The following is a 24,565-nucleotide window of genomic DNA, read 5'->3' as shown; positions in this document are numbered from 1 at the left end:
TGACGTCACACGTACGTGGCCTGATTACCGTACTACACCTACGGAGAACCCCATCAACCATTCATCACACGAGACGTAACAGGTTTATGTCCCTATTCTACGTATTTAATAGTAAATGTGTTGCTTACTAAATTCTCATGTGATCGCCAATTGATATCGCGTGACTTTTCATTACCCATATGTGTTCTTCCTTTCTGCTCATTGTGGTGATTTGAAGATAGCAATTGCACTTTACACCGTGATGGCTGATGCTATGAAGTATAACATGTTCTAAATATGAAGCATGTGTCATTTTTATATGTATCATTCAGGGTGGTAATCTTTCAGCATGCTGTGTTTAAGTGTACAGACCTAAGAGCAGCATGTATCAATTCTGGGGAATGCTTTCCATCAATTCATTGTGGGTATTGATACAATGCCATCACTTGTATCACCTCATATTAGGTATCTAGTTCTTGGTGTAACGTTTCTGGATTTATAATGTAGGAATCAAAATTATAGTAGATGCTTAATGAATGTATGGTGTTGTAGAGTGAATATCTGTATCTAGTGAATAGCTGTTGTCTATATCTCTGCAGCTCTGATATCCATATCAATGAATCTCTTATGTGTATATTATAGAATCCCTGATGTATATATATATGTTTATGGTATAACGGGTTGGTTTCTCGGCACTGGAAAGGCAAATGATAAACGCTGTCAGGTTATATACGGATAAATATCCAGGTCAGGTATGTACTACGCTCTGTGTTTCCTAACAAACTATGCGTCACCCTCAAATAATTGTTTTATTGGTGAGCGACTCTATCGGATATCTGGGCAAATTACTGGGATAATTCTTAATACCATAATCAAAATAATACTCAAAATACCGCAAATCAGAGTGCAACAATTTCAACCCACACCTCTGCACGGTAATCACACTGTATTAGCAAGCTCTACCCATACCCCTACAAACCTACACAACCATCAACCTATATTAACAATCTCTACCCACACACCCACACACCCACACACCCACAGACCAACACACCCTGGATTAACAATCTCTTCTCTCACCCCTACACACCCATCACCCTGGATTAACAATCTCTACCCACACGCCCACACACCCATCACCCTGGATTAACAATCTCTACCCACACATCCACACACCCATCACCCTGGATTAACAATCTCTTCTCTCACCCCTATACACCTATCACCCTGGATTAACAATCTCTTCTCTCACCCCTACACACCCATCACCCTGGATTAAAAATATCTACCCCCACCCCCACACCCCCATCACCCTGGATTAACAATCTCTTCTCTCACCCCTACACACCCGTCACCCTGGATTAACAATCTCAACTCTCACCCCTACACACTCACCCATCACCCTGGATTAACAATCACTACCCGCACTCCTACACACCCATCACCCTGGATTACGCACTACCCACACACTCACCCATCACCCTGGATTAAAAATCTCTACTCATACCCCTACACACCCATCATCCTGGATTTACAATCTCTACCCACATCCCAACACACTCACCCATCACCCTGGATAAACAATATCTACTCACACCCCTACACACACACCCATCATCCTGGATTAGGCTCTACCTACATCTCTACACACTCACCCATCACTACCCACACCCCTACACACTCACCCATCAACCTTGATTAACAATCTCTACCCACACCCCTACACACTCACCCATCACTACCTACATCTCTACACACTCACCCATCAACCTGGATTAACAATCTCTACCCACACCCCTACACACTCACCCATCACTACCTACATCTCTACACACTCACCCATCAACCTGGATTAACAATCTCTACCCACACCCATACACACTCACCCATCACTACCTACATCTCTACACACTCACCCATCAACCTTGATTAACAATCTCTACCCACACCCCTACACACTCACCCATCACTACCTACATCTCTACACACTCACCCATCAACCTTGATTAACAATCTCTACCCACACCCCTACACACTCACCCATCACTACCCACACCCCTACACACTCACCCATCAACCTGGATTAACAATCTCTACCCACACCCATACACACTCACCCATCACTACCTACATCTCTACACACTCACCCATCAACCTGGATTAACAATCTCTACCCAGACCCCTACACACTCACCCATCACCCTGGATTAGGCTCTACCTACATCTCTACACACTCACCCATCGCCCTGGATTAACAATCACTACCCACACCCCTACACACCCATCACCCTGCATTACGCTCTACCCACACCCCTACACACCCATCACCCTGCATTACGCTCTACCCACACCCCTACACACCCATCACCCTGCATTACGCTCTACCTACACCCCTACACACCCATCACCCTGCATTACGCTCTACCCACACCCCTACACACCCATCACCCTGCATTACGCTCTACCCACACCCCTACACACCCATCACCCTGCATTACGCTCTACCCACACCCCTACACACCCATCACCCTGCATTACGCTCTACCCACACCCCTACACACCCATCACCCTGCATTACGCTCTACCCACACCCCTACACACCCATCACCCTGCATTACGCTCTACCCACACCCCTACACACCCATCATCCTCGATTACGCTCTACCCACACCCCTACACACCCATCACCCTGCATTACGCTCTACCCACACCCCTACACACCCATCACCCTGCATTACGCTCTACCCACACCCCTACACACCCATCATCCTCGATTACGCTCTACCCACACCCCTACACACCCATCATCCTCGATTACGCTCTACCCACACCCCTACACACCCATCATCCTCGATTACGCTCTACCCACACCCCTACACACCCATCATCCTCGATTACGCTCTACCCACACCCCTACACACCAATCATCCTGAATTAACAATCTCTACCCACACCCCTACACACCCATCACCCTGAATTAACAATCTCTACCCACATCCCTACACACTCGTCCATCACCCTTGATTTACAATCTCTACTCACACCCCTACACAACCATCACCATATAGATAACGCTCTACCACTTCAGTTTCTGACTGCGGATCCCACTGGATACCCCACTCTATCTGTTAACTGCTTTAAAATACACATCCAATAAACATCTACTCCGACTCGTCAACACCATACACAACCACTTGGTTATCCCGTTGGCCTGTGTACGTGCATGGTAGAATGCACCCCAACCTTGGTGAAAACATGTCACACCCGTCATATGACAAACTGAATCGATCGTATGTGCTGAGACCTATGATGCAGAAGGAACATGGCCGAGAATACAGTTTTATTATAAGATATCTCCTCCTAAAAGCAATGCCCACTTGGTATCTTGGTTCAAGGGATTTAATCAAGGTTATGATAGAGGTTCCAAGCAAACCACATGGGCTAAGGTGTCGATTCCGTTTCTTCTTTGCAGCATTCCTACTTTTCAAGTGCCCCGCTTATTGTTTTAAGGGTCGTCAACCACCGTTGAAGCCTAGAATCCAAGTCGCGCGAGACTTTGACGCGAGTTTGGCAGACATCTTTGTCCTGTTGAGAAGGGGTTGAAGAAATTGAGCAAATTAATTGAATATATCGCTCTGCGTTTCAAGGACCCCCCGCCATTGTGACCAGGCTGTTCACCGCGACAATCAATACCGGTGCCTTCTCTCTTCGATTCACTCACTCTGCCCGACAGTCAGAGAATCACCGTTCAGCCTCGCACAAAAACGCCCCATTCTCCCGCTGGGTGAGCCACTGTCTGAGATAAATCATATCCTCGTGCCTATGTACATAATTGCGGATAGGTTCGTGTAAATTTATGCATAATGTTTTAGCGTCGTGGCCTCGGCACATAGACCAAGCATGGCGCTCAACAAAACGACACCTTCGCCTGTAGTATGTACAGAACCATTATATTGCGTTGTCATACATGGACTTGTTTCTATAGCCAATGCACAACATACATCCTCAGTCAGGTATCCGTTTAGGGGTATTCGAGCTCGCTACACAACTGAGACTAACACGATATCCCCTTCATTCATCGTTATGACCCCAGATATTTTCAAGGTCATTTTGTCTGCAGCGTCATAGCAATTATAGGTTCCGAAGTGCAAATACTCTTGCTATAACTTTACCATAGCAACCACTTAGCAACGTCAAACAGCTTTTCGAAATTTTCTTTACTAGAGCACAGCTTCGTTGAATAAGTGGAATATTGTTTTCATTGACAATGGTTCAGCATCATGGTTTGTATAAATTGATTTTCCCTTTCTTTTGCGTGGAGAGATGAGTGAGACGCTATGCATGCTGTTATGATGGTGTAACTTGACTCCACTCAAGTCGATGATTCTGAACACGATGAAAGACTTGCAGCATGCTGTACTCGCTAGTGGGGGATCACCCAGCACACTACAATGTTTTCAGTAATTAACCTTTTTCATAAGTCATGGCCTTTTGGGTGCAATTGCTTTACGATGTTAGCTACAATCGTTTCAGCTCTTTCCGGGCGAACTTGTAAAAGGATTGGGGTACAAAATATATGTCTATGGACAACATATGACGTCAGGTGTTTATCTTTGACCGATGTAGGCTGTTTTGTGTGGAAGTGTAATGTTGCTGAGCTGGTAAATGTTCTTTGATTTCTTTTCAACGTAGCGAAATCGCGGTCTTGTGGTATGGATTTATTATGACAATTCTATACTCATGTAAATGACATGCACGTTTGAACATATATCTTGTGTAAATTGAAAGTTCATATTATTACGATATCGTTTTTAATTTTGTATGATAGAACATCTTCGCATGCATAATACATCTACTGCAATCAACTATGTTTTGATAAATTTACTATCTGACATTTTAAACAAATACAAACGCAGTGTACATTTATGATGGCATAAGCCTGTGAGCCATGATAATGGCCTCTCAACACTGGCCTCACACACTGTACACATCCAGTGTTACGACCGAATGCTTTCGATTAGAGATCTGAGACAATATGATCACTATGTTAACTATGACCATTTTAGGTATCTTATTTCGGTATAACCACTTTGATACACGAGGCACTATGCCTTATAATACGGAGACAGTGTTCACTATGATACACGAGACAATGCAATGTTCACTATGATACAGAGACAATGTTCACAATGATACACGAGAAAATGTTCACTATGATACACGATACATTAAGCATTCTATTAGCCAACATAATGTTCACTATGATACACGAGGCAATGTTCACTATGACAGATGATACAATAATCCTTGTATTACCGGTATAATGGCCACAATGATACACGAGACAATGTTCACTATGATACACGATACAATAAACCTTGTATTACCGGTATAAAGGCCACTATGATACACGAGACAATGTTCACTATAATACACGATACATAATCCTTGCATTTCCGGTATAATGGCCACAATGAGTGAGTGAGTGAATGGGTTTAACGCCGCTTTTAACATTATTCCAGTTATATCGCGGCGTGTCAGCTTAATGTGGGAGGAAAGCCCGAAGTGATGCAGGTCTCAGACGTTTACCACTTCGGTGAAACCACGAGCACGGGTATGGTGCTGACAAACCAAGAAACATAATTGGGGTGAACCGGGATTCGAACCCACAATCATAGGTTTCTGGTGTGCTCAAGGGACGCAACTCTGCACAGCGAATCGCGGCGCCTTAGACGACTGGGCCACCCGTGCCCCCAATGGCCACAATGATGCACGAGACAATGTTCACTATAATACACGATACAATAATCCTTGCATTACCGGTATGAAGGCCACTATGATACTGAGACAATGTTCACAATGATACACTAGAAAATGTTCACTATGATAGACGATACAATAATCCTTGCATAACCGGTATAATGACCACTATGATACAGAGACAATGTTCACTATGATACACGAGAAAATATTCACTATGATAGACGATACAATAATAATTGTATTACCGGTATATTGGCCACGATGATACAGAGACAATGTTCATAATGAAACACGAGAAAATGTCATCTATGATAGACGATACAATAATCCTTGTATTACCGGTATAATGGCCACTATGATACACGAGACAATGTTCACAATGATACACGAGACAATGTTCACTATTATACACGAGACAATGATCACTATGATACACGAGACAATGATCACTATGATAGACGAGACAATGTTCACTATGATACACGAGACAATGTTCACTATCAATACACGAGACAATGATCACTATGATACACGAGACAATGATCACTATGATAGACGAGACAATGTTCACTATGATACACGAGACAATGTTCACTATGATACACGAGACAATGATCACAATGATACACGATACATTAAGCATTATATTAGGCAACATAATGTTCAATATGATACACGAGACAATGTTCAATATGATACACGAGACAATAATCCGTATATTACCGTTATAATGGCCACTATGATGTACGAGACAATCTTAATTATGATACACGAGACATGTGTTCACTACAATGCACGATACAATGTCCATTATGAAACACGAGACAGTGTTTACACTTTGATACACGAGACAATGTTCACTATAAAGTACGAGACAATAAGCCTTATAGTACAGTGACAATTGTAACTATGATACACGAGGCAATGTTCACTATGCTACACGAGAATAAGATCCGTTTATTACGAAAACAATGTTCACCATGACTTTCGACACAATGATCTTTATATTATCCGAGACAATGTTCACTGTGATACACCAGACAATGATACATACAGTACCGAGACAATGGCACATATATTACCGATACAATGTTCCCTAAGACATATTAGACAATGTTCACTATGACATACCAGACTCGGTTCACTATGACATACGAGACAATGGTCACTGTGATGCACGAGACAATGATGCATATATTAGCAGAAGGGATGTTCACTATGACACTCGAGAAAACACAATGCCTACCTGATACAATGAACCTTTATTTTCACTATGCTGCATGTGGCAATGACCCTTTCATTAACCAGGCTATTGACACTATTATACCTGAGAAAATGATAAATGCGACAGTAATCACTGTGTGGCATAAGACAATGATTCATGTGCTACCTGAGACAGCGAGAACATTTCAACTGACATTCATGTATTTCCCTAAATATCCTCGTCTCCTTTTGGTTTACGTATACATGTTCCAGAATATGCTACAAATCAACGGCATGATGGACACCAAGTATTTGAAGTACTCAGGATAACTATTTGTTTCAAAGTTTCCGTTCTAACACGTACAAATGAGTCAATGCACAAGTGACTCTATAAACAACAAAAGAGCTGCTACCACGATGTGGTTATGGATAATCCTTGTGGACCATTGTGGCCGGTGGCCATAGGTGTAACCTTCACACATCGTACCGCTATTACTGCAACACACCGTGTGTGTGAGTGTGGTTAGTTTCAACGTATATAACACAGCTCCTTTAATCAGCTTCCTCCCGAGTACCTAGCATCGATGTCTTCCCTACATAAACATATACATCTGGTGGGCTCCTCACACAAACAGAGAAAGTACTTTCAAAGACTAGCTTCATTTACCCAATGTTACACTCATTCGAATCTGTTTCACAAAACTAGGGCAGTTGCTGACTAACTTTACCGTCGTATGTTTGAATAAAGAAATAAACTCCAAATAAACCCGGGAATTAAACATAATCATTAGAACTCGCATCAACACAATCATGATTAGATGTTTTAAAGCAAACCGTAGCGTTATACTGAATTCCAGTAATCATGGCATGGTTGGTGTGAGTTGTAATGATATAATATAATACAATTCATAATATTTTACTCTCACGTTAGTGTGTTAGTCTCCTTTTTCTAAATATAAATCCTCAAATGAGATCATCGCATCAAGATATAAAGGAAACCATGTTCATCCGGACAACGCGGACGACTATTGATAATTCATCCAACTGTTTCGAACGTCGACGTAAAAAGGGGTATTGCTACCACCTGTTTGGAACGCCTCTATTAGTAAGGGGGTATTGCTACTAACTGCTTGGAACATCCATGTAACTAAAGGGGCATTGCTACCAAATGTTTGGAACGCTTCTATTAGTAAGGGGGTATTGCTACTTACTGCTTGGAACATCCATGTAAGTAAAGGGATATTGCTACAAACTGTTTGGAACGAATCTATTTGTAAGTGGGTATTGCTACCAACTGTTTGGAACTTCTATATAAGTAAAGGGGTATTGCTACCAACTGTTTGGAACGCTTCTTTTAGTAAGGGTGTATTGCTACTAACTGCTTGGAACATCCATGTAAGTGAAGGGGTATTGCTACCAACTGTTTGGAACTTCTACATACGTAAAGGGATATTGCTACCAACTGTTTGGAACTTCTATATAAGTAAAGGGATATTGCTACCAACTGTTTGGAACGAATCTATTAGTAAGGGGGTATTGCTACTAACTGCTTGGAACATCCATGTAAGTGAAGGGTTATTGCTACCAACTGTTTGGAACTTCTATATAAGTAAAGGGGTACTGCTACCAACTGTTTGGAACGCTTCTATTAGTAAGGGGGTATTTCTACCAACTGTTTGGAACTTCTATATAAGTAAAGGGATATTGCTACCAACGACTCTATTAGTAAGGGGGTATTGCTACTAACTGCTTGGAACGTCCACATACGTAAAGGGATATTTCATCCATCTGTTTGGGACGTCCATATATATAAAGAGGTTTTTTTTCCAAATGTTTAGAACATCTATATCAGTAAAAGGATATTGCTACCAACCGTTTGTAAGTTCTGTAAAAGGAACAGTATATTTCTACCAAATGTTTGGTACTTCTATATATGGTATGGCATATTTCTACTAAATGTTTGGAACGCCTATATCAGTAAATGGGTATATGCGAATAACTCTTTGGAACTTTCTATATAAGGTAAGGTCTATTTCTAAGGGTAAGGTACAGTATATTTCTGCCAAATGTTTGGAACGTCTACATCAGTAAATGGGTAAATGCAAAAAACTGTTTTCAATTTTCTATATAAGGTAAGGTGTATTTCTACCAAATGTTTGGAAGTTCTATAAAAGTAAAGGGATATTGCTACCAACTGTTTGGAACTTCTATATAAGTTAAGGGATATTGCTACCAACTGTTTGGAACTTCTATATAAGTAAAGGGGAATAGCTACCAACTGTTTGGAACTTCTATATAAGTAAAGGGATATTGCTACCAACTGTTTGGAACTTCTATATAAGTAAAGGGGAATTGCTACCAAATGTTAGGATTCTATAGAAGTAAAGGGATATTGCTACCAACTGTTTGGAACTTCTATATAAGTAAAGGGGAATTGCTACCAACTGTTTGGAACTTCTATATAAGTAAAGGGATATTGCTACCAACGACTCTATTAGTAAGGGGGTATTGCTACTAACTGCTTGGAACATCCATGTAAGTGAAGGGGTATTGCTACCAACTGTTTGGAACTTCTATATAAGTAAAGGGATATTGCTACCAACTGTTTGGAACTTCTACATACGTAAAGGATATTGCTACCAACTGTTTGGAACTTCTATATAAGTAAAGGGGAATTGCTACCAACTGTTTGGAACTTCTATATAAGTAAAGGGATATTGCTACCAACTGTTTGGAACTTCTATATAAGTAAAGGGGAATTGCTACCAAATGTTTGGAACTTCTATATAAGTTAAGGGATATTTCTACCCAATGTTTAGATATCTATATAAGTTAAGGGATATTGCTACCAAATGTTTGGAACTTCTATATAAGGTTTGGTATTTTTCTACCAAATGTTTGGAATGTCTATATCAGTAAAAGTATATTGCTACCCAATGTTTGGAACTTCTATATTAGGTAAGGTATATTTCTACCCAATGTTTGGATATCTATGTATATAAGTTAAGGGATATTGCTACCAACCGTTTGGAACTTCTATATAAGTAAAGGTGTATTTCTACTATATGTTTGGAACGTCCATGTAATTAAAACGATATTGGTGCTAACATTTTGAACGTCTGTATGAATAAAGGGGTAGTTCTACTTTCTGCTTGGAACGCCGATTGAAGTAATGGGATATTACTTCTAACTGTTTGGAATGTCTATTCAAGTGAATATAACCTAATATTTGTAGATCCGGATCTTAGGAATCAGGACGATGTCAAATGTATCTGTACCCGATTCATTGGAATTCCCTTTGTGAAGGTCATGTGACTCATCTGATGTAAACAAAATATAATTACAGCTAGAACATTTCACTATACTTTCTAATAGTATTTATCATTTCGTATTGACATTATTACCACCATAGTACTTTTTTATTCTTGCTCATCAAAGTCATTTGATGACTTGCTTATTTTGGTAAAACAAGGGAGGGGGCCACTTCTTTTTCCGAATAACCATAGAAAACAACAGGCCTCCATTCCGTGTCATTCTTAGTAATTAGTTTTCTCCACCCCACTGCTAATATGAGTTATGCTGACGACAAACGCAAATGAAATAGCCATCTGCAGTTTCGTGTGGATCTGCACCACTTATTTCTACCAACACTAGGTTTGTTCCGTTTGGAATCAATTCAGTCGCACTCAAGGCCGTGAGAGTTGTACCGTTATCAATATTTGATTACTTCCGCTTGCCTCGTTCTCAATATTTCATGCTAACCATTGGCCGGAAGTAGTATTTACCTGAACGCGTGTGTTGCCAGTTCATTTTATCGTCGCATAACATCAGTTGCTCGCTTTGCGCCAAACAACATGTCTTTAGCAGAGTACTGGATAAAAAGGCCAACATCTTGCATTAGCGGTAGAGATCGATAAATTTTAGAAAGTGTGTGAATATGCATTATGATAAACGAAACAATAACATTTTTGTATATTCATTAGACAGGGTGGATGTGTGTTAAGTGTAATTATATAACAGACATGTAACGTAGACAGACTATGAGTGCTATTGCAGGTGTGTGATGTGGACAGAATAATGATGCGTTACTAGAATAATGTATATGAGAACAGGTGTTATGTGGAAAGAATACTTTTCCGTTATGTGAACAGAATGTATGTCTGTTAGGTGGGCAGAAAACAGGTTTGTGTGTTCCTTTGACATAATACAGGTGTGCTAGAATACAGGTTTTATGTGGATAGAATCTAGGTATTGTGTTAAATAGACAGAATCAAGGTCTTGTGTTAAATAGACAGAATCAAAGTATTGTGTTAAATAGACAGAATATAGGTATTGTGTTACATGGACAGAATATAGGTCTTGTGTTAAATAGACAGTATATAGGAATTGTGTTAAATGGACAGAATATAGGTTTTGTGTTAAATAGACAGAATATAGGCATGTGTTAAATAGACAGAATATAGGTCTTGTGTTAAATAGACAGAATATAGGTATTGTGGTAAATAGACATAATATAGGTCTTCGGTTACATAGACAGAATATAGGTTTGTCAGATAAGGGTGTATTTTGAACAAAATACAACTGGACAGAATGCAGGTGTGTTGGATGGACAGAATGCATGTGTGACGGGTGTATCTATTGCAGGTGTGTTGGACGCACAGAATGTAGGGGCGTTGGGCGGACAGAATGCAGGTGTTAGGTGGGCAGAATGCATGTGTGTCGAGTGGATAGAATGATTGTGTGTTGGGCTGACATGGGACATGTTTGGTAGGTGAACAAAACACAGGTGGCCAGCGCACAGGTTATGTGAACAGAATATACGTTTGTTATGTGGACACATGTGTTTTACATGTACGTGTGTGAGGTTGACATAGAACATGTGTGATAGGTGACAGTATGCAATATACCAAATGATAAGTACATGGCGATGCATACACACTAGTCAGCCTTGATGATTGACCATAAATGTTGATATGATAGATGATTGATCCTTGTCTCACCAGTATGATTTGTTTGTTGTTTCAGAGGGGCTGTCCTGTTTGATATTGACCTCTTAAGCTTAGAGATCAACCAATGTGCTGACGACGGCTCGCTGTTTGCAAACACCCATACATGTCGCCCTCCAACTGCTAAAGTAAGTACCTTCAGTATTCATGTCACATGTTATGGAACACGGCAGCCTCTGTGGTCTAGTGCTAGAGCGTCCGCACGGAGAGTGGAAGGTCCGGGGTTTGATCCCCAGTCGCGTCATACCAAAACACATTAAAAGATGGTACTTATTATTACCATCGCTGGCGTTCGGCTTTAAGGTCGGCTCGGAGTCAGTATACTGTGTCTGAGTGGGGCATCCATGTAAAACTGCGGCATGGTATCTCAGTAGGTTAGCTCTATAATATCGGCATTAGTCCGGACTAGTATAAACAGCCTCACTCGTTTACACACGCACAGGCACGTGCATGCACGTCGCTATATAATTGCAATAAATGTGGACGCGACGCTTAACCCCGTTTCACATGACTTGTTATGGAACACGGTGCTTCGGAGACACGGGTGATACTGGGAACGTATTTTGTCCAAGACTCCACAGGGCATGGTCCATGGTTAACTTGTGTACACGTGAACGGCTGAGTGAATAATGATTGACTTCCAGCAAAGTCACTCTGGCCTTGAACAGACACAAAACCAGTGGCTGGACACATGATCAGTGTTTTATGCCTTTGCTCGATCCAATTTAGTCGCCTCATACCTATTATATGATGCAGGGCCTTAACTTTTGTAAACAGGTATAGTCTTTACACAAAAGCGACAACGTTCATCCAATACTCGTTCATCCAATAACAGCAGAGTCGATTGTACGATTCTAACTATGTTATGAACATGTGTGTATGAATCACTATCAAATAGTTATGACATCAGGTGTTCGCAAAAAGGTGAGCGTGTCCTGCCCCACCGGTGGCACTCATCCCAAAACCATGCAAAGGCAAGTCAGTTGATCACCCGAAAAAATACAGGAGCATATGGTACAAGTCAAAATAGGGATTTGTGTCGGACATCATTTTTTGCACTGATGCGTTGAATTGGGACACGTCCTCCACATGTTCGATTGCGCCTTAACATTAGGCTGGAGCTGCGGGAATATTGCTAAACATAAAGGGGAAGTTGGATATTGGAAAGCTAAGGTCATTCCTCTTATTATACGGTCTTGTGGAGATTATTTTTAACTTTGAACCTACAGTAAACAACGGTTATAACGAACTCAAAGGGACTGCTAATTTTAGTTCGTTATAACCGTAATTCGTTATAAGCATATACACAGCATAACTACAGCAAATAGTCGGGACTAAAAAGTCAGTTTGTTATATCCGTCAGTTGGTTATAAGCGTGTTCGTTATAACCGTAGTTTACTGTATATGCATATATCAAAATATGTAACAGATGGAGGTGGTTTCACTGGTCTCCTTTATTTCTAGTTCAGGTGGGTAGATCGGTATAAGGGACTTGGCTATTACTGAATGATATCATCGAGATACTTAAAGCATAACAGTAATCGGCTGTAAAACAGCAACTGAGATAAACTTGTTTCATGAATCCGTGACCCTTCCAACGTTCATCCCAGTTCCACCTAGCGCGACCAGTTAATAAACTAAGCGGAAAAAGAAAGTATAGGTTGGCAATTTGTAATTTTCCTAAAAACAGCGATAACTAGTGGAAAGTGGGTGTTGGAAATATGACTGCCAAGGAGCTGGTACCAAAAAACACCTCACCCGAACGCGCCACCTTTGACGGCGCACGTGCGGTGACAAAAAAATGGTGAAACAGGTTTCCCGCCTATGGCATAAACTGCACGTGCATGTTAGCTGTATAAATGCGTTCGTCTGCAGGGTATAACCACACGTGATGAGAGCACACAAAAGAAATGCCACGACTGTCATATCGGTATGGCCGAAATGGGGGCAACACAGGTCCAAATTGCCAGAAGGTTTAGTTGTACACCATTGACAGTAGCCAGGCTGATTCAACGGCACAGGCAGACAGGGAGGACAAAGAACAGGCCTAGAACCGGACAACCCCGAGTGACAACACCACTGGAAGACGGTCAGATACGGCTCATTCACCTGCGAAACAGATTCGTAACGGCGACAGCGACGGCGACGGCGACGGCAGCAACAGCGTTGGGACATCCCATTAGCCAACGTACAATACTACGACGACTTCATGCTGCTGGAATCCGAGCGTATCGTCTTTTCCGAGGAATGGTACTGACAGCTCAACATAGACGCCTTAGAGTGCTATGGGCGAGGCAGGTTAGACGCTGGCAAGTTAGAAATTGGCGTCGAGTGCTGTTTACTGATGAAACTCGGTTTAACTTGTTTCAAAATGACGACAGAGAACGAGTTTATCGACGCAGAGGGGAACGTTTGGCTCCGGCCTGTATTCGAGAGGTCCATCCATTCGGCGGGGGAGGTGTCATGGTGTGGGGTGGTATTTGTGGAGATCAGGTGATTGATTTGGTGATGATACAGGGAAACCTGAACGCTGTGCAGTTCATAGACCAAGTGTTGCAGCCAGTTGTGCTTCCGTTCTTACAAAACCAACAGCAGGGGACATTGTTTCAATACGACAATGCCAGGCCCCATACAGCAAGACTGACTCGGAGCTTTCTAAACCAGCAGAACGTTGACGTTTTGCCCTGGCCTGCCCACTCACCCGATATGAATCCTATTGAACATATGTGGGACCATCTTGACAGACAGATTAGAGCACGCCATCAGTCTTTCGTCAACAGACAAGAATTGCAGCAGGCCCTGAGAGTGGCAACGGATTCCAGTCCACGTCATCAGAAAACTGACGTCATCGATGAGGCGGCGTATCACAGTATGCATTGAGGCAGCTGGAGTGAGTGAGTGAGTTGGTTTTAACGTCGCTTTTAACATTATTCAGGTTATATCACGGCGTATCAGCTTAATGTGGGAGGAAAGCCCGAAGTGATGCAGGTCTCAGACGTTTACCACATCGGTGAAACCCACGAGCACGGGTATGGTGCTGACAGATCTAGAATCATTTTTGGGGCGAACCGGGATTCGAACCCACAATCATAGGTTTCTGGCGTGCCCAAGGGACGCAACTTTGCACAGCGAATCACTATTGAAGGCAACTGTGTCGACAAGGGACTTGTAGTGTGTCTGACAATTTTTGGTGACATTTCAGACAACTTTTGAAAATGAAATTTCTTACCTCACTATTTTTTTACCTTGAGCTTACATTACCTGTGATAGCACAATTTCATTCAAACTGTGGTTGATCAATTATTTGTTACCCCTCCCTAGATTATATTATAATTCACAACAAAACCTCTTCTTGATAATTTTTATCGATCATGGAACTCGACCTATACTTTCTTGTGCCGCCCAGTTTATTACCTGTCAACCCTTTTTTTCGATCTGCTCACTTCTTCCCAAAACGCACTCTCGTGGAAATGCCTGAGTGTGCCGAGCATTCAGTGCGTGTCATACATGTGTATTGACTACTATATATGACTTGACTGATAATGTCATTGCTCTTTCTATCAACCACTGGAAAGTCTGGCCAAGCTGCAGAAAAAAACTCAGAATTTACTCAGTTTGTAACTGAAAAGATATGTTCTTTGATCATGACCTTATCGTAATTTTGACACTGGCGATCTCTTTTGACGTCTGTAATACTCAACAGTACTTCCGATAAAATTTAAAGTTATCTGTTCATGTCATCTCTCAAAATTAAATTCTGCTTGTTTCCTGCGTACACGGACATTTCTGTTTTACTAGAATAGTACAATGAATTATACTGGTTTTAAATCATGACACATCAAACGAATACATACCTGTATGAGTCCAACTGCATCAGCATCGTTCTATTGTTTTCGCTTTGCTTTGTGTGTTTCGCCGGTACCAATCACCATATGCCTTTCTTAAATTATTTCCTCCAATGAAGGTGTTCCCCAGGGAGACATACATCAAGCTGGGTGTATACTCTCTAACTGATTCCTAAACACAAAGACACATTCGCAAATGTCTAAAGTTAACGTACTTTAAGTCTCGAATTCCATGTAAATATCAAACTGAAACGTATCCCTCTCTGGTAGCCCCCTACTTGTTCCTAACTTTAACCATTGAAACTTTGTCTTTGTTTCAACGCTGGAGATATATTATTGAGTCATTTACAACACAATTACGAAAGTGTTCCCAAAGTCTGTTTCTATGTATCTAATAGGCCAAGCACTGGTCCTCTGTCTCTGCCATATTTAATCCTTTCTTGTGAATGTCGTTGGCGGACACTGGCTGCTTGGAGTGTTCTCTTTCATATATCCCATAATAGTATCAACATCATTGCCTGAAATGCTACTTACGAGAACATGCGCGGCAGCTGGCGATAACACGTTCATGGTGGGTGACCTCGATACAACATATCTCTCATTACTGGTTAGGTCACCTAATAAAACCCACTGCAATCACACAACCTCTGACGGGTCAACTGGCTCTACGACCTGCCTTACAAAGGCGGTTCCGCATACACTGTCTGGTCACACATCATTCGGCATCCTCGAATTGCTGCTGTTGTAGAGAATGCTATTGTACACCTTAATCGTCCTGTGCAGCCGTGGCATCACAGGGTAAGCCTGACGTGACAATTGGTAACGATATCAAGCCTAGAAATGATGCTCACAAAGTGAATGAGCTAGTCCTGGCATAACCTCGCAGTTGAACAGTTTTTGACACAAAGTTTTAGTGACAACCGAGAACATACACACATACACAGCCCAACCCTCAACCCCTCCTCTACACCCCCCCCCCCCCCCCCCCCCCCTCATTTTTATCGTTTCCTCTATGAATAATATTACATGTATTTTTCCACACCGTTACACCACAGATGACATGTCATTCAAGGTTGATGCGTTCCGAACAATGCGCTATTCGCCAGGTTGTCGTTAACGATTTCTTCCTATGATGTTTCAGTGTGTGCATATTCCTGGAAATGGACTAACATGGGCCAGCTACCGTTGTGAGTGCAGCCAGGAGGCCTGTCACCTTACAGAGGAGAACGATAAAAACTTTGACCGAAAGCTTATGGAGAAAACATATCTGTTCAGGAATGCCTCCGACAACCGCACACAGGATCAATGTCTTCCTTGCTTAGCTGTGTACAATATTCTACTTCGCGGAATACCGCTTGGAATACAGAGTTTTTGCATGACAATAGCATTGGTCATTGGCATCGTTATAGTGAGGTTAAGAAAAACCAAGGTAAGTTTCATCTATATTTTCTGTAATTTGTAGCAATGGATAGAGTAAAAAATGCTGCTTCGAGTAAATCACACAATGGAAACATTACATTCCTCTGTGCATGTGGAACTGCATATGTAGACACAATTTAACTACGAACTCCAAGAGCATAGGTTCCACCTTCTTAAACTTTGAATGGTAAGTTCTAATTTGAAAATATTTTCGTTTATAAGTATATTATGAAATCGTCAGTGTTCGTGAATATATATATTTCTAGGCAATGGATTCGTTAAACTACTTGCTACCCGTATTGCCTAAAGTCGCGAAACAATTATTTAGTGATTATGTGGATATTGATATGATATACAACACGAAAAACACTGACGAAACTAAAGATCATGAACACCGAAATGAAGCACCAACATAATGTACCATTTATTACTTGACTATATAATGTCAAGCGTTTCCCTGATGTTAACTGACCACACCATACCACATGTCATGCAATATTTGCAGCATGTTGCATTACGATATCACCACTGGTATCATGGCCACTACGATACATTACAAAGTGACATAACAGGCTTGACAGCACGAGCTACTCTCAACAAGTGAGTGAGTGAATACTGTTTTGGTCGCAGTCAGCAATATCAAAGCAACGCCTACTCTTCAGCGTCGAACGAAGTAACATGCGTACATGACATGGTTATTACCGTTGTATGAGGTGATGAGATTTCTCTCTTCAGTTGACCGATTTGACCTGTTAATTGTTTTTCTCTATAATTCCCATTGTTATAAGGGAGCCTTGCAGAAATCTGGAAAGCCGTTAATACGGGACTAACTCGCTAATAATATTGCTCATCGCTGACGGATTGTGCCCGATAAAGTCCACATTCCCTTGATCCACATTAGAAAGGAAATATCGGGTATCGGAGAACGGGTTACATGCCAGACCGCCATCGACTTGACTGCCATTTCGCCAGAGCCTCCTTTCCATTTTAAAGGCTATAAGGCTGTCTTTTCTAAGTAAATGGTACATTTAGCAAATACCGCATTATAATTTTACCTTCTAATACATTCAGCGGGTTGCCATACCTCGTTAAATTACAATAACCAAATCAAGTCAGCGGGTTTAGGGTCTTTTTGAACAATCTTTCAAACGTTTACATTGGTGAAAACCACGAGCACGGTATGGTGCTTACAAACCATGGCTCATAACCAGAACGAATCGTAGATTCGAACCCACGAACATAGGATCCTAACTCATCTAAGGAACGTAACTCTGGACCGCGAATTACAACGGCTCACACGACTCATGCGCCAAATTAACAAGTAAGGGAAAATCGGATATGTTTAGATTAACGCATGTACGAATTGTATATATAAAGTCCCATTCGCAGTAAACAATATTCAAAACACGTCGACATTATCATATCGTGGGTGGAGTCACAACTCGAAACCTTGCCTTGCGACACAGTTTGTAGGCGGAGTTAACCAATACACTCACGATCTGTAGTCCCGATCCAAACATGCTGATTTAGCTAAGTCACGTTTAGCACAATTGCCGCTAACTTTACAGATAAAAATGTCTTTCCTGTTTTGACAGAGACGGAAGGGAGTGTTGTGTCCAGATTTCCGCTGTCCCCGTACGCTCTCTCGCTCTCACCGTTTAAACACTCTTAATGCTTGTGTACAGGATTAAACAAGCCTTCGAGGCCATGTTTAGGATCGTCAGACCCGATGAAAGAAAGCAAAGGGAAAGTAAGACTGAATAACGGTCAAATATATGAGAATAAAGTACAAAAATATGTCAAATATCGAATGTAGACAAATACTGGCTCTTTGTCCCCCAGGACAGAAGTAGACTCGACCGGCGCTTAAGTCAATTTCGCGTGTCAACATGTGTGTTGATGACACGACGACGAGCGCCCAGACACATCTTTTATCAATTAAAAGACAAAAGTATTTTATTGATGAAATCGTGAAGATGCGATTGTATCAGGTTATAATCAATTTACAAGCAAAAAACATTTTTTTGCATATGTTTAAGAAAAGTTTGTAATATTTACAGATGTTGACTTCTAAATGTGGCCGAATTGATAGTGAGTTCTGAAACAACAAAGAAACGGTATCTGGGTACGAATCCCAGGATCGGAAACTAAATCTTATTTTAAGTCATGGTATGTTTACACAGCACAAGGTGGGATGAATATACAAAGCAAACAATATAACGACAAAACCAATGGCATAGGATTAATGTATCGGTACAACAGTAAATACAGCTTATTATGTTGTTTGTGAGGATATATTTCAGCTGGGTACAGGTTATTTTAAAGTTTGAAAAAAACACCACCAGATTTCATTGTGTCTTTGAGCTTCCTTGAATCTGGCAAGATAGATCATTAGATGACATTCTGTCCATCCCATCAGCCTCCGAAAACAATAGATAACGTCCGAGAGTGTTTCTAGGAAGTGACAGTTAGTGCATTGTGCTTGGGAGCATGAGAGAGTTTGTGTAGGTTACTGGTTCCGGTTTTCTCAGCACGGGACGGGGGTTTGCAAGTGGATGTGTTTCCCGATATAAATCTATGAAGTAATAGCACCCCACGTAAATTGTTATATAAATGTTTTTCAAACATCACGCGGATGGTTTTTAATGAGTGTACCATATGTGTGGCCACAGGGGCTGGTGTTAAAGGGAGGGGATTAGGGTGTTGTTGGGGGCGTGCGACACTCACATTCCCAATCAAGCACTGTGACTTCAACAGAATTAAATGATTCGAATCTGATTTAATATTTTAATGAAGTCATAAAATTAAGTAATACCATTTCTCACGTCAAACAATTGTACAGTATTTAGTTGTTGAAAATTACAGACATCATTGTTGACATAGTACAGACACCATTGTTGACTAATTACAGACATCATTGTTGATATAATATAGACATCATTGTTGAGTAATTACAGACATCATTGTTGATATAATATAGACATCATTGTTGACTAATTACAGACATCATTGTTGATATAATATAGACATCATTGTTGGCTAATTACAGACATCATTGTTGATATAATATAGACATCATCGTTGACTAATTACAGACATCATCGTTGACTAATTACAGACATCATTGTTGACTAATTACAGACATAATTCGCGACATAGTAAAGACCTCATTGTTGACATTGTGCCGACATCGTTGTTCACGTTCAAGTTCAAGTTCTTTATTAACTCAAACCGCCGACCGGTGGTATATGAGCATCATAATAGCATACATATATGCAAAAATACAATGTGATCAAATGGCAACAGTGCTTTACTTTAGTGCAGAAAGTAATATTTTTTACAAATTTAGACAGTTTTTTTAAGATTGTAAGTTCTCATATTTGACATCAAATGCTTAAAGGAAATAATGTTTGACCAGTTTAGATATCTATTATCAATTAATGTTTTTCTTTGCTGGTCAAAATATTCACATCTAAAGAGGTAGTGGAACTCGTCGGCTATGGCAGCGGAGGTACAAAGCTTACATGTGCGATATTCGCGTGGGATTCCCTCCCAGCGGCCAGTCTCAATAGGTAAATTATTATTTAGGGTTCTTAATTTTAAAATTGGAGTAAAGATTTCTGATGATAAGAGAAGATATTGTTCAAGTTTGAAATTTGTTTTGTAAATTCTATAGTTGCAAGCTTTGGAGCTTGTAATTAAATCGACATGCCATTTTTGAATAAATTGATCTTTTAAAATGTTTTCAATTTTTTAGACTAACCAGCCGTGACTTACAGAATCCGGTTGATTAAAAACTACAGAAAGACCACACCTGTTTAATAAGCTCTTAATGGAATCTACCAAGTTGCTTCTATTGTTATTAATATTATTTATATAATTTATGTATTAGGGTTGAACATTTTATAATAGGTCGATTATTACTTATATGGTTGTGCCAAAACGAGATCATTCTCTTATATATGAGTATACTTATTGGAAATCTCCCAAATTCACCATACAACATTTAATCGGATGTTGAGTTTCTAAGATTGAAGGCAAGTTTAATGAATTTCAAATGTACTCTTTCCAATACTGAATGGTTTTCGTATCCCCAAGTTTCACAACCATAGGTTAGAATAGGCAAGATTAGAACATCAAAGGCTTTGAGAAGGCAATGAACAGGTAGATTTAAATTCCGTGCTCTGTTTAATAAGCAGAACATGGCTTTTGTAGCTCTGTCAGCGAGGTTTTTAATTACACATACAAAACGACGGTTTCGATGGAACCAAGATAGACATAGCTATTTACAATTTCTAAATCAACGGAGTTAAAATGAAACTTCAAATCTGGGGTATTTTGGTGCCTGATGCAAATATTAATATTTTAGTTTTGCAGGTGTTTACCTCTAATTTCCATTTTTTGCAATATTTGTGAAATGAATCAGGGACTTTTGAAGTTCAGGTGCGTTGTCGGCAAATAAGACTGTGTCGTCGGCGTACGACTGTTGAAATAGTACAGACACCATTATTCACTAATTACAGACATCATTGTTGACATTGTGCAGACATCGTTGTTGAAAAAGTACAGACATCACTGTTTACATGGTAAAGACAACATTGTTGACATAGTACAGACATCTTTTTTGAGATAGTATAGACTTCACTTTTGACATTATGCAGACATCACTGTTGACATAGTAAAGACATCACTGTTGTCATAGTAAAGACATCATTGTTGACATAGTACAGACATCATTGTTGAAATAGTACAGACATCAATGTTGACATAGTAAAGACAACATTGTTGACATAGTACAGACACCATTGTTGACATAGTAAAGACATCACTGTTGTCATAGTAAAGACATCATTGTTGACATAGTACAGACATCATTGATGAAATAATACAGACATCACTGTTGACATAGTAAAGACAACATTGTTGACATAGTACAGACTTCATTGTTGACTAAATGCAGACATACTTCTTGACATAGTAAAGACATCATTGTTGACATAGTACAGACTTCATTGTTGACTAATTACAGACATAATTCTTGTCATAGTAAAGACCTCATTGTTGACATAGTACAGACATCATTGTTGACATTGTGCAGACATCATTGTTGACATAGTACAGACATTATTATTGACTTAGTACAGACACCAATGTTGACTAATTGCAGACATACTTCTTGACAAAGTACAGACATCACTGTTGACATAGTACAGACATCATTGTTGACTAATTACAGACATCATTGTTGACTAATTACAGACATCATTGTTGACATAGTACAGACTTCATTGTTGACTAATTACAGACATAATTCTTGTCATAGTAAAGACCTCATTGTTGACATAGTACAGACATCATTGTTGACATTGTGCAGACATCATTGTTGACATAGTACAGACATCATTGTTGACTAATTACAGACAACATTGTTGACACAGCACAGTCATCATTGTTTACATAGTACAGACATTATTATTGACTTAGTACAGACACCAATGCAGACTAATTGCAGACATACTCCTTGCCAAAGTACAAACATCACTGTTGACACAGTACAGACATCATTGTTGACTAATTACAGACATCATTGTTGACAAAGTAAAGACATCACTGTTGTCATACTAAAGACATCATTGTTGACATAGTACAGACATCATTGTTGACTAATTACAGACATAATTATTGACGTAGTGCAGACATCATTGTTGACTAATTACAGATATCATCGTTGACATAGTACAGACATCATTGTTGACACAGTACAGACATCATTGTTGACTTAGTACAGACACCAGTGTTCACATAGTACAGGCTTCATTGTTGACTAATTACAGACATCATTGTTGACATAGTACAGACATCATTGTTGACACAGTACAGACATCAGTGTTGACATAGTACAGACACCAATGTTCACATAGTACAGGCTTCATTGTTGACATAGTACAGACATCATTGTTGACGTAGTGCAGACATCATTGTTGACTAATTACAGACATCATCGTTGACATAGTACAGACATCATTGTTGACTAATTACAGACATCATCGTTGACATAGTACAGACATCATTGTTGACACAGTACAGACATCATTGTTGACTTAGTACAGACACCAGTGTTCACATAGTACAGGCTTCATTGTTGACATAGTACAGACATCATTGTTGACGTAGTGCAGACATCATTGTTGACATAGTACAGACATCATTGTTGACATAGTCCAGACATCACTGTTGACTAATTACAGACATCATTGTTGACCTAGTACAAACACCAATGTTGACATGGTACAGATTTCATTGTTGACATAGTCCAGACATCATTGTTGACTAATTACAGACATCATTGTTGACACAGTACAGACATCATTGTTGACTAATTACAGACATCATTGTGAACATTGTACAGGCACCAATGTTCACATAGTACAGGCTTCATTGTTGACATAGTACAGACATCATTGTTGACTAATTACAGACATCATTGTTGACATAGTAGAGACATCATTGTTGACTAATTACAGACATCATTGTTGACATAGTACAGACACCAATGTTGACATGGTACAGATTTCATTGTTGACATAGTACAGACATTATTGTTGACATAGTACAGACATCATTGTTGACTAATTACAGACATCATTGTTGACATAGTACAGACATCATTGTTGACTTAGTACAGACACCAATGTTGACTAATTACAGACATCATTGTTGACTAATTACAGACATCATTGTTGACATAGTACAGACATCATTGTTGACTTAGTACAGACACCAATGTTCACATAGTACAGACATCATTGTTGACGTAGTGCAGACATCATTGTTGACATAGTACAGTCATCATTGTTGACATAGTACAGACATCATTGTTGACTTATTACAGACATCATTGTTGACATAGTACAGACATCATTGTTGACATAGTACAGACATCATTGTTGACTAATTACAGACATCATTGTTGACATAGTACAGACACCAATGTTAACATGGTACAGATTTCATTGTTGACATACTCCAGACATCATTGTTGACATAGTACAGACATCATTGTTGTCATAGTACAGACACCATTTTTTGTCATAGTACATACTTCATTGTTGACACAGTACAGACATCATCGTTAATTAATTACAGACTTCATTGTTGACACAGTACAGTCATCAGTGTTGACTAATTACAGAAATCTTTGTTGAAGTAATAATCTCGATGTATACAAGTATACAATAATTCATATGGCAGTGTCTGTTCCCACACAGAGGCTAAGCATAGGGTACTGTCACATATTAGTAGTAATAGTAGTAGTATTAGTTGTAGTATTAGTAGTAGTAGTAGTAGGAC

General features: G+C 40.0%; 1 protein-coding gene across 1 annotated transcript in view; it reads left to right on the top strand.

Annotated features, from left to right (window-relative positions):
- The window catches only part of LOC139473450 (metabotropic glycine receptor-like), an 87,255-nt gene that overhangs the window by 40,550 nt on the left and 22,140 nt on the right, over positions 1 to 24,565 (top strand). Inside the window, exons 2-3 of the mRNA XM_071256033.1 lie at positions 11,971 to 12,079; positions 16,938 to 17,225. Of these exons, the coding sequence (XP_071112134.1) occupies positions 11,971 to 12,079; positions 16,938 to 17,225 (397 nt within the window). The remainder of the gene's footprint in view (positions 1 to 11,970; positions 12,080 to 16,937; positions 17,226 to 24,565) is intronic.

Source organism: Haliotis cracherodii, unplaced genomic scaffold (assembly GCF_022045235.1).
Source record: "Haliotis cracherodii isolate W230 unplaced genomic scaffold, xgHalCrac1.p SCAF_29, whole genome shotgun sequence".
Classification (NCBI taxonomy): domain Eukaryota; kingdom Metazoa; phylum Mollusca; class Gastropoda; order Lepetellida; family Haliotidae; genus Haliotis; species Haliotis cracherodii.
This window is presented reverse-complemented; position numbering and strand designations above follow the sequence as displayed.